Source organism: Hyperolius riggenbachi, chromosome 6, assembly GCF_040937935.1.
Source record: "Hyperolius riggenbachi isolate aHypRig1 chromosome 6, aHypRig1.pri, whole genome shotgun sequence".
In the NCBI taxonomy this organism is placed as follows: domain Eukaryota; kingdom Metazoa; phylum Chordata; class Amphibia; order Anura; family Hyperoliidae; genus Hyperolius; species Hyperolius riggenbachi.
Window position 1 is genome coordinate 166,794,936 of NC_090651.1, and position 12,974 is coordinate 166,807,909.

Genomic DNA, 12,974 nt, shown 5'->3' on the forward strand with positions numbered 1-12,974 from the left:
TAAATATTTTTTTTTCTTTGCAGGTCAGTGCTGTACCTACAGTCCTTGCTATGAAAAATGGCAATGTTGTGGATCATTTTGTGGGCGTTAAAGATGAAGATCATTTGGAGGCATTTATTAAAAAGCTTGTCGGGCCTTGTCCTTAGTAAGAAGTATATTTAAATACCCCCAACATAACTTAACTCAAAAATGGTGACACAAAGACTTCTGTTCTAAAGTCTTGCTCTTCCAAGAGATTTTGGACCCCGTATATGCATGTGTTGAAATGTTTATATTTTTTCGTTAATGTGAACCTGTTTTCTGCCTACATGTAAGTCATGCAGACTCCTAGATGTGTCTACATGCATGTTCATGTAACAGCAGGGTGCTTCTGGAATGCCTGTATTTAGGATACTAAATTGTTGTGAGATAAGACCACCCTTTTTTACAGTAAGCCTTTCCTCAACTCCTTTTTTTTTAGTTCAGAAGACTGCTTATTACAGATGAGCCAGTAGGAAAACTTGGAAAGCTGGTACTGTAGAGTTGGGAATAGTCAGAGAGGGGTGAACAAACAACCTGAGTGGGTCACTTTTACCAATTCTCTGAACTCGGGGCTCCCATGAGCTCTCCCCACCCTGCTGCTGGCTACGTGAACAGGCACATATGGGTGCCTTCATTTCATGTATTCTGGCAGTGCTAATAGCGCTAAGTGATCAGAATTTCTCTTTATTGAATAAAATTAAGGTATAATTTTTAAAAGAATATGTATTGTACATTATTTCTCAGGACATATTTAATTACTTTAGATGTGAGACTGGCAGAATGAAACCTGAAAGAGCTCAACTGCGTAATTAAGGTACCATGGGACTCCTGGATTTTAAGGATATACTAGTTGTTCCCATACTAGTTGCCCCAACCAAGTTTGGGTAAAAAGGTTTACACAAAACCATAAATTAAATTTAAACATTTGCCAGTCCAGTTAACACTCTAAATGAGGCCCAGAGTGTGCAGGAAACTTTATGCCAGATAATCACAGGGTAAGAAAATGTTTCTAATCATTTGCCAGATAATCACAGGGTAAGAAAATGTTTCTAATCATTTGCATTCTTCTTTTCTAGCTAGTGCTAGTCCGCTGAGCCACTGTGCGAGTAAATGCTATGATCTACAATGTCAGATCTGTCATGCATACAGCATCTATGGATGCTTGGTTACAGTAGGCAGAGTATACAGAGTTGCTCTTTTTCATTTAACTAGTGCAGAAATAAAGGTAAAATGCAGACAGCTGCAATCTGTAGTTTCCTGTCACATTTTTTTTCACTAACCTCTTACTTCCCTGAATACTGTCAAAGGAAACCCAAAGTAAGAGGGCTACATGGAGTGCTATTTCTGTCACCTTTTTAATATGCCATTTACTTGGTTGTCATGTTGATCTTTTGGCTTCAGTATTTATGGCTGACTACACATGAGCCAATATTTACTCTAATCAACAAACAATCTGATAAAAAATAAAATAGCCAGGCAAGTAACCTAAGCAAAGAGGACTCGGCAATAGCATCTTCCAGATTTCTTTCAGTTAAGGCTCGTACACCCGTCCAGCAAAGTGCGCCACCAACTCCACCACATACCACACGACCAAGTAATTGCACGACTTGTATTTTCCACGCATCAACCAACTGAACTACCAACTCCTTTGCATACTGCACATTATTAATTTTAACAAACAGCGCTGCAATGCTTTAAATACAAATATAGTCTCAATATGTGACCAATAGTATCAGTCCCAGTTTCAGTTCATATAAAGGCTCTGATGTATGCTTTGTATATAGGGTGTAGCATTAACCCTTCTAAGACCTTTCTGTATGTAATACAGCGCTCCACTTCACTTCCACAGTGATAGATAGGAAAAAGTGTCCCCTTAGGGACCGCACTCACCCGTCCCTAATGACCACTGTGAGACTGGTCAATAATCGCTCTAGGTATCCTCCCTGCTCGAGCTGTCCACCGATCACCGGTCGTCCAGTCTGTGCTTTCCAGGGGTGATGGTTCCTCCAGAGAAGTTAAAGTTCACATGTACCTCATGAAAGAATTAGCATCCCATAGCGTGATTTCGTATGAACTATTTTATTTTGTTTAAAACAGCATTCAGAGTATTAACGGGCTCTCCCCCGTGCCTCCCGGGTAGGCTTGAAGAAAGTTCAGTTTCTCTGTTATCCCGATCTCGGTCGTAGCGTGCTTCCTGGTTGTCCCCTGGCTCCACCCTACGCGTTTCGTCACGCTTGTGACTCATCAGGGGCGTGCATACTGCACATGCAAACAAAACGACGAACGACACAATATGGTCACATTCAAAGCAAGCACAAGTTGTTCAAATGACTTGTACACACGTGGCCAACTTCGTTCAACAGACCAAGTTTGGACGATAGTTGTGCAAAATAGTTGCATGTGGGTACGAGCCTTTACGTTTCCTTTAAAATGTGTGCTAATTTTAATGTAATATGTATGATTTTAATGTATGCTGTGAATAATACCATGGTAATGGAATTCTTCAGTGCTTCGGATGTGTTGTAAATCACTTTTTTCACTTGTTTCAATAAAGTAGTAAAACAAAGCTCTACGTTTGCAGATAAGCAAAGTGTGTTTATGTATAAATCTTGTTTGGGTACCAGGTGTAGTTCCATTAGTTATTTAACACTATAAATGTGTGTTTCCTAGTGATTCATTGCATTTGAATAAAAGTGCCTTTCCAGAAGTTCTGAAAAAGGGCTGATATGGTCACATGGGTAGTCTGACGCCTAACCTCAAGCACATAACAGTAGTCTCCAGTCCAGACTAATATATACACTTTGTGATAAATTCAGCACTACATTTTGCATTTGGTATTACAAAATTGCAGCAATGGTGATAACGTAATGTTAAAAACAAAACCAGTGCAAAATGGGACGCCAGGAACGGTGAAAACTGCCTGATCCAATTAGCGCCCCCTCCCCCCAGATCACCAGGTCAGGAAGTTTTTTGTTTTGTTTTTTTTAAAGCCGACTAGGATTCCAGAAATATTTAAATAGTATCACTCTAATAGTCATTCAGTTTTTAACATCACATACCTCTGCATGGTGCATGGGCATAGTGCAGGGAGTCCCTGACACTGTGGTGGCTTGGAGGTTAGTATTGGCAGGCGTTCACAACTCCCTGCATTTGGACTATAAGACGCAGTGACTCCATCCCCGTCCCCACCCCCCCACCCCACACACACTTTTGGAGAAGAAAAAGTGAGTCTTATAGTCCAAAAAATACTGTATTTTTCCACACTCTCAATCCACTTCCCTACCTGAAAATTACAACAAATGTCAATATTTTCCCTATAACCCCAGCTCATCAAGGATGTTTAAAGGGATACTTAATTGTACAAAAAAAACCAGTTTTACGTGGGCACACCGAACGGCGAGAGCAGGACAGCGGCAGGGAGCGGAGGTAACCGCGTGGGGCAGTCGGCTGCAAGGGGCTGGAGAAAGCCTCAGGTGAGTAAAGCTTATTTTTATTATTTTCCCTAATAACTCCTTTAACCACTTAACAACCTCTGCCACGCTTATCTACGCCCCTTTAAACTTCACCTGAGTCACAGGGGCGTAGATAGGCAACTCCTGTTTATTTTGCTGCTGTGCGCGTTTGCGATCGCGTTCGCGTGCACGCGGATGTGCATACGCGTCGGGCACCCGCTGGTCCTTGATTGGCTGATGTGAACATGTGTTCACAAAGCCAATGACTGTGCTCATTCATGCAGAATGTGTGTAAACATTGCATCAGTCTCTATGCTGTTACAGTTACTGAGATCACTCGTGAGAGGATCTCAGATAACTAACACAGCATTAGTGACTGATCAGCATCAGTGAGGTTTCTTTTAAATAAATTATACCCCCATTAAGCCCATTAACCCTTGCCTCCCTTAAATAAATGTGAAAATTGCTGTGGTTTTTAGGTGAAAAACCCTGTGGTAGAGAAGTGGTTAAGGATCCCTTTAAAGAGAATCTGAAGTAGATTGTTTTACCTCTTATTGTTGTGCAGGCATCTTCAGCATTAAAATCCAGTTTGGTTTGCTGCATCCCCGCGGCAGAACGAGTGTCTTGTCCCCCAGAAATGAATAGATTTTACAATCGCAGAATTTTCCTTCCTGGAAGAGGCAGAGCTGTGCGCAGTAGCTCTGCCTCTTCTCCAGTCAATCTCTGCCTCTTCCCGCCCCTCTCAGTCTTCTTTCACTGGGAGGCCAGAGATTGTCTGGAGAAGAGGCAGAGCTACTGTGCACAGCTCTGCCTCTTCGGGGCAGCAAAATCTGCGACCTGAAAAGTCGTGTAATCTATCTATGGAATTTCTGCAGGGAATTAATACTTGTTCTGCTGCGGGATGTGGCGAAACATCCTGGATTTTAATGCTGAAGATGCCTGCACGATAATAGGTAGAAAAAACTCTTCAGATTCTTTTTAAGGATAATATTTGACTCCGCTCTCTCTTTTTTTTTTTTCCACACATTTGCTCATTTACTGTCGCCTGTCATCTTCATCTAAAAATATGTCTAGCATCTGTCACTGCCTCTGGACATTTGCTGCATGCCCTAACATTATCCCACTTTGACTATTGAAACATCCCTCTCTATGGCCTACCATCTAACAGATTAGCATCTCTACTATAATAATTAACTCTGCTACTTGACTCCTCCACCTTTTTCTGTTCACCAACTGCTGCTCCTCTTTACCAAACTGGTATTGTTAAAAAGGAAATAAACATGGCAGCCTCCACAGTCTTCTCACTTCAGTTGCCCTTTTAAACAATGCCAGTTGCCTGTGTCCTATCTTTTTGGCTGCAGCAGTTTCTGACTAACACACTTAAAACAAGCATGCAGCTAATCTTGTCATATTTAAGACATCTGTTTTGCATGCTTGTTCAGGGTCTGTGGCTAAAAAGTATGAGGCAGAGGATCAGCAGGACAGCCAGGCAATGTCCATTGTTTAAAAGGAAATAAATGTGGCAGCCTCCGTACCCTTCTCACTTTAGTTGTCCTTTAAGCCTACTCTAAAAACTTCTAGGAGTATGTAGATGTAATATAAGTGCAGTGTATTGATATAATCAATCAGCACCAGAGGTTTGCCAATCCACCATGGAACAGTTTGTCAATGATAAACAATAATCATCAGCGCTCTCTATTGCACTCCCACACACTGCAAAGCCTGCAGACACCTTGTGCTCAATATTGGAGACAGTGACCATCACTCAAAAAACATATGCAGTAGTCAGGGCTATGTTCAAACACGGGGGTACACTTTATTGCAACTACTCAAAATCATTAAAATAAAACACAAACTCCCATCGTGGGTCCATGCACACTCAATATACTATTGCACAATAACCAGTAAAGTGCTGAGAAAGTCACCAGACTGTAGTTCCGAGAATGCTCGTTCTCCTTCCTGATCAGGTTTCGGCCTTCTGCTGTCATCAGAGGATAGGAGAACGAACATACACCTGTACACCAGGTGTACGCTGGTGTCGTTCTCCTGTCCTCTGATGACGGTGGAAGGCTGAAACCTGGTCAGGAAAGAAAACGGCATTCTCTGAACTACAATCTGGTGATTTTTCTCAGCACTTGGCAAGGTGTCTGCATGCTTCACCATGTGCGGGAGTGCAATAGAGAGCGCTGAGGTTTATTGTTCCTTTGACATACTGTCAGAACTTACCTGTTTAAGCAAATATAGTCTAGCCCAGGCCACTCCCTTCAGCCTCTGAGCAAGCTCTGCTTCTTGCAGGATCTGACTTTGGAACTAATCACATCCAAATATACAGCTTGCTCATTAAATTACGGTACCTCTTGTTTCCTTCCTGTCCCTCTAGATTGTAAGCCTGCATGGGCAGCGTTCTCTACCTTTTTTTGTTTCTTGCAGTTAGCTGCATGTTTAGTTAGGCACAATGCATTGGTCACTGTGACTTTTGTGGCCTACCACCTCTTTGTTTGCTTTTGGCTATATTAAATACCTGTGTATATTTCCTACTTTGTACAGTGCCAGGGAAAATGAATCCATGATAATAAATACAGAGTTATGTGGAAGTTATAGAGTATTTTTAGTAAATAATGGCTTTTATTTCTAGCCTGTTTGAATATTGGCTTCCCAAAGGTAAATAAAGTAATTTACAGGGCTATTTTAAATCCATAAAACTACGTCATTTTATGTCTACAAAATGTGGCGTTTCTTCCCAAAGCGTGCATTAGCAATAAGTATTTGACCCACAGCTATTGTTCTGAAGTGTTTTCTTTTATCAATAAACAAGGCCGGTATTCGTACAGAAAAAATGAATCATGCAACACGGGAGTCAAGATCTGACTCAAGGTTCCTAAAAATGTACTCGAGTGGTGTTGTAGTTCACACCACCTTGTTGTCACAGGTCTACTGAAAGACTACTACATCCTTTATTTACAATACTCATGGGCTTTAAAATATATGATGGTGCATAGATTGCAAACCAAAGCGGGTGTCTTTGCCTATCCACCCCACAGTTCACTGTCAGAATGTGCGAACAGTTAACTGGTCTGAGCACACAAGCTGTGGGGTGTGGCTAGCCCTGAAGACTTTGGTTGCACAGCATTGTTATTTCTTTGATAAAATCAAGACCATATTGTGTGGGGTGTACAATTGGACTACCCTGCAGCGGCTTATACAAGTGCAATAGATCTGCAATAGAGCTGTCCAGAATGCTCAAATATGGCAGCTCCTTGCATCTAAAGAGTTGCTGCAGGTCTCCCTCACACAGTTACTGAAAACAAGCCAGGGGAATAGTGCAAGGATTAGGGAGTGCAATACATATATACAGTGCTAACAGTGCTCGACATGTTTCATCTTAAACAGATTTCGTCAGGAGCAAGATAAAGTGCAAAAATAATAAATGGAGAACCCCCAACCGCCACCAAAGTATCCCCCAGCATCAAATGGCTCAAGTCAGAGCTGAAGTGCCCATCTATACAATGGGTTTAAATATGTTGTGGAGGCTGGGACTGACCTACCCCTTCCAGGCGACGCCCTCACACATCTCCGCCCATTCCCATTATCTCATGCAGAGATGTTAACTGTGAGTGTGCTGGCTGGCTTTTAGTCCAGACCTGTGCCCTGTATAATTTAAATGGCGCTGGCTACACATATGTGATTAGATGCCAGTAGTCTCATCTGTTAGCGGCCGTTACGTACCGCTGCTGAACTTCCGGTTCCGTGCCCGTGATCAGGCTAATGCTACCAATTGGATGTGACAGATTATGTAAAAATGTGCACCTCGTTTAGATCGCTAGGACTACACATGCCCTGTGGGCGCACTACAGATGGAGTGTAGTAACAATACTCTGGCCCTAAACCTGCATAAGTATGCATGTTGTGCGACCACATCGTCGCATGTTCCTGTATTTGTATAGCTGTGGAAAAATCTCCATGCGATGTGAATGCACAAGATAAACAGCAATGCGCAATACCCATGCATATTCCTACCACTGTGGATGCGACCATATTCTTTTAATTAGGTTTTTTTGGATTTTCTTTATGTCCATTTTTTGCTGTAGTTTGATTCATGGGCGTGATTAGGTAGGGTATGTACAAGGCACAGAAATTGAAGAGATTCTTATTTAAAAAAAAATAACAACTCTTTAATATTCAAGTCATCTGATACAGTATATCTTCATGCCTCCTGAAAGACTCAAAGCACCAGAGCTGCAGCCATTAGGGCGCGCTCTATGCTTAGCTATAGGGGTGTTTAGTTATTTAATTGAATAGGTTCTTACAAAAAATTACAACTCCTTAAAGGGAACCTGTACTGAGTAAATTATTTAAAATAAACACATGAGGTAACTTCAAATGAACATTACATAGTTACCTTGCCATTAGTTCCTCTCAGAAGCTCACCATTTTCTTCTGACAGTGATCCCTTCCAGTTCTGACAACATTTTGTCAGAACTGAAATATATCAGTTGCTGTCAGTTACAGCTGAGAGGAGAACTGATGTGTCCATGTTTCCCTATGGCTCAAGTGGGCGATATTACAGTTTAACTGTGTGCTGACCAGGAAGCTGTTATGGGGTAATGGCCATTTTCAAAATGGAGGATGGAGAATTCCATTGATCACAGTGGACAAACAGTACACAGGAGAGGAGAAAGAGATTGATGAGTAGACTACGCAGCAGGTAAGTATGACTTGTATATAGTTATTTTGACTTTTAATTTTTAGTTCAGGTTTTCTTTAAGATTCAAGTCATCTGATACTGTATATCTTTGTGCCTAAACTCACTTTAAAACTGTTCCACCAGATTTGCCTGATTTTACAGTCTTTCTGCATCCCCTGAAACAAGCTGTGTAGCCCAGAATAAAGCATAATATTCAGTGAGGAAATAGCATTTGAATAGTTTTGTTACCATAGTTAAGCTTGTTGAAATTTAGGGGGTCATTTACCATATTATTTTGCATTGTTCCTAATCAAGATGGTTGGCATCTGTTTTTTTTTTCCTCGTCATTAAATGGTACATGGTAAAATCTGTATTATGTGGGCCATTTACCAACACTGAATAATCCACACACTGAGCAATTGCATAGATACCGTATATACAGACAACTATTCTCAAACAACAGTGCTTTAGTATTTGAGGAGATAAATAATATTAAATGATCTGATCAATGGTTAGTAGGAAACATATTGCTGGTGTGTCTTGGAAAAGGTGTACTCTCAAGAAGCAGCTGAGATTAAAACCCTTGTGTTGCAGGCAGAATAGGTGGATTGATGAGTTAAACATCTAAGGCTAAAAATTCTAAATTTCACCCATTAGAAACATTGTTTATTTGTAACTACCAGTACTGGTGGACGGCTTATCCTTTTGTTTTGAGCTATTTTATTGTTGTGCCTCTTTCTGCATTTTGGAAATGTTTTCCTCTCACTTTAGGTTGTTACCAGAAATGGTGGTGCCCAGTAGGTGGGCACTAGTGACTCTGGCAACGTCAGAGCTCTCAAACTCCGGGGGGAGTTCAAGGGGGGGGGGGGTTATTCCTGAAGTCGAGGGTTAGTTCGACAATTTTTGCTGAGTTGAGGACAAGCTTATTGTCCTTACACCAGTTGCAGATAGGCTTGTTCACCACTCTTGTCCAAGAGGCCTATGATTGGGATATCATCCGGGAACTTTATCACCTTGATGGAGTTATTCTGTGAGGTGCAAAAGTTTGTACATGGGGAGAACAAGATTGGCGACAGGGCGCATCCTTGGGGAGCTTCTGTATTGGTGGTTGGCACTCGCAAGGAGAAAGTGTTAAGTTTCACCACCTGGGTCTTGTAAGTTAGGAAGTCCTTCAGCCACGTGCAGAGGTTGGGATGTACGTTGATTTGTGTCAGCTTATCGTAGAGGCTGTTGGGACTGATAGTATTGAAGGCAGAGCTGAAGTTGAGAAGGAGGATCCTGGCATGGGAGTCAGGTTTTTCCAGATGGGACAGAATGCACTCCAGGTTAATGTTAACAGCATCCTCTATGGACCTGTTTGTTCTGTAGGCAAACTGGAGAGGGTCGGTTAGGTCATTGGTGGCGAGTTTCAAGTGCAGCAAGAACAGCCTCTCAAAGAGTTTCATGGCATTTGAGGTGAGGGCGATTGGTCTGTAGTCGTTGAGGTCTGCAGCACCCGGTTTCTTTGGGACTGAGATTCAATACCTAACACCATTATTACAGTTACTTCCTCTAATTATGTCTAGTGTCACTGGTCCCCCAATTCCTTATTTCCATCCCCACTCCACTGTGACTGATTTTCACTGCCTCTGCTTTGTTTCCCCACCATGACTGATCCCTGTTATTACCACTTCCTCCTATTCCAACATTACTGATTTCTACCACTTCTATTCCAATTATGTTGCAGTATTATGCAAGGATCGTTGCTACTTTATGTCCCATGCCACCCAGCCATCACCAAACCTTCATTTTTTAACCTTCACCTCCCTCTATCTCCCCCTCAATGTCTCCTTAGGGATAGTAGATGATGCAAAGTGCGACTGATGCCGCCATAATATGGAAGCCACGGCTCTTGGCTTTCAGACATTATTCCACCCCTCTTTCCAAAACCTGTATGAGCAAAAACAAATTCCAGGTGCAACGCCCCCCCCCTTTCCTTTGTACTTAGCGAAATAAATGATTCTGGGAAAAAACACATCTCCTATTCTGAATACTCTGACTGTAATGATTACCTGATATTAAAACTGTTACCATAAGAGTAAAATGGCGTTCTTCTCTAATGGGAACAGTGAAGTGAGAGGAATACTGAGGCTACCATCATCATTCCCTTATAAATATTGCCAGTTACCTAGCTCTCATGCTGAGCTTCATGGCTGGTTTCCAAAAATTTGGCATGCGTCTTGTAGGACTCAAGCCAGCAATTGCACTGCCATGCACTGCTATAGGGATTATGTTTAGTGCTGCAGTAAAATGCAGCATGCTGTCCAAATTGCACTGGCATATGATTTGTATGGCAAGGTTTTCGGTGTAATATGCAGCGTTTCCCCGGTCTAATTGCTTGCGGGCAAATTCCTCAGCAGTGGAAATAGGCCCCTAGGCTATAGTTGATGTTGAGTCACACACCGGCACCGAACATGGAGACTAAAGCATCTGATATCCATGTTCATTTTGGACCAGTGACTTAAAGTGAAGAAAAAAAAGTTCCCTACCTCCCCCATTAATTTCCCCGGTGTCTGTCTCTCTCCCCCCCCCCCCCCCCTCCCGTATAGTTTCTTAGTGTCTAGTGGCCTTCCTTACTTCCTTATACCATTCCCTGATGTCTAGTGGTCCTTCTTTCCTCCCCTATACAGTTCCCTGTGTAGTGGCTCCCTCCCTCCCTATTCAGTTCAATGGTGTCTAGTGGCACCCTTCTCCCCTAAACAGTTCCCTGGTGTTTAGTAACCTCCCCATACAGCTCCCTGCTGCCTAGTGCTGTACCTCTCCCTCCCCCATATGGCTTTCTGGGTGAGTGACCTAGGGCTTCACCACAAACATAGCTTGCCTGGTGGTCTAGCGTGGGCCAAGCATAATGCAAAGTGGGGAAACCAGTTGTGAAACAAATTTGATGACTCTGTGAGCCAGGGTTTGACATGTATTCTAGTATTCTAGAGGCTAGTTGGGTAGAGACACTATGGAGTATATTCACTAAACTTCAGTAATTAGAATGACATGCATAGTCTTACTGCATGAAGAGTAGAGCAGAATGCAGTGCATTACACTCCACCCATCAACTTAATGCACGTTATTTGGATTACCAAGGTTTAGTGAATATAACCATAGGTGAGGAGATGAAGAGGCTAGCGAATGAGGCAGTGAGCCTCAAGATCTGTGACAAATTATTGGCCTGTCTGAAAAGGTGTGTTTTAAGGGTGTATTTCAAGGGTTTCAGGCTAGGAACATGATTGAGCACCTGAGTAAAAGTGTTCTAAAGAAAAGGTGACACCTATTAGAAGTCTTGGACAGAAGGGTATCATGTGAGGAGTGAAGGTGCAGCATAGAATAGGTTTTCATATATTCCAAGTCTTATTTTGGTAGGAACTATTCTCTTTATAAGGAATTTGTATTTTTCTATGTGTAATTTTAGACTTTGCTAGGAAAGTACCATTAGCAAAAATGCATTTCACCATGTACTAACAGCAGATTGAGGTTGCTAATGTCCAAGGACTCGATACAACTATATAAATAGTTGTGTCCTCGAACATCCTCCATGAAGGCCCTTTTCACACCAGGCATGATAATGCCCGTTTTGACCCAACGTGTATCGTACACAGTTTCACAGGCAAAATAAGAGTTCCAAGACTTTTATTTTGGCTTTCACATCTAGCAATGTGAAAATGTGCATTGTGATATAATGCCATCAGGAATGTTTAATCGCAAGATGCAAGCGATTTCCAGTTGAGTTAATTAGTACTAGTGTCGTTGATTCGTGCTGAAACGCAACTTCCTGCAGTCATGTAGTGCCTCATAATATGTGCACGAAATCTGGTTCATGCATGCGTTTTTTTTTTATTTTTTTTTATTTTTATAGCAGTTCCAATTACATGTACTCTTAGCTGTAATATCTATGTATCAGTTGCTTCCATTTTCAAAGTGAACCTAAGGGTACAGACTAACCAACAAGCTCATGGTGAACCAGAACTCATTAGTGTGTCTAAGGGGCTCCAATGGTCCAAAAAGCCCCCTTACTAAAATGCATGGAAAAAAAGTGAACTCAGACACTGTTAAAACATAAACCTAGAGATAAAGAAGCCTTCTATTCAGTTCCGACACTAGGAGGCAGTCTAGTACTGATTACTTTATCAATGCAGACATGAACATTTTCACTGTGTTGCAAGATGTGATTTTGTTTGTTTTAATTTTATAGTTGAGTGGGTATTAATATTTAGGGTGTTAATATTTATTTTCAATATTTGTATTAAGTCATAATTTAACAAAAATAAAGCAAGTTAATTTGACACTATAAATCCATATCAATTTTGAAGAAAAACATGCATCAGAACATTAGTCCATACTGATTAGGTAACAAAGAACTAATGAACGCATAGTTTTGTAACAGTGCCAAAACAAAAGCAACCTGAGCTGTTGTATTGTACATAGTTGTGATAGTGATTCATGCAATTTATCACTAAACAGAGCCATAACTAGAATGCCCTTTGGAGTGAGATGTAATCCAATAAAGTCTGTTAGGCTAACACACACTCTCTCCCTGCCAAAGTCTGGCCGTGCGGTCCTACTGGTCTAGTCCAAAATGTGTGTTCCTTTTAGCATAGGGTGGGGAGAGGCAACCAGGTCTTTTTGAATTGTGGGCCCTTGTCCTTAGCAATGGCTTCAATTTTTATTTTTAAATAATGCATTATGGTTTTCAGTTTTAAGCAGGAGGCTTAAAGGGATATTGTAGGGAGGTCGGGGGAAAATGAGTTGACCTTACCAGGGGCTTCTAACGGTCCCCCGCAGACATC

The 12,974-nt window shown here is 41.7% G+C and overlaps 1 protein-coding gene across 3 annotated transcripts in view; it reads left to right on the forward strand.

The window, feature by feature from the left end:
- TXN2 (thioredoxin 2) overlaps window positions 1-2,587 on the forward strand; it is a 38,019-nt gene extending 35,432 nt beyond the window's left edge. For all 3 annotated transcript variants that reach the window (XM_068240183.1, XM_068240184.1, XM_068240185.1), the window contains exon 4: window positions 24-2,587. In XM_068240183.1, the coding sequence (XP_068096284.1) occupies window positions 24-146 (123 nt within the window). In that variant the 3' untranslated portion in view covers window positions 147-2,587. The remainder of the gene's footprint in view (window positions 1-23) is intronic.
- Window positions 2,588-12,974: the final 10,387 nt, after the last annotated feature.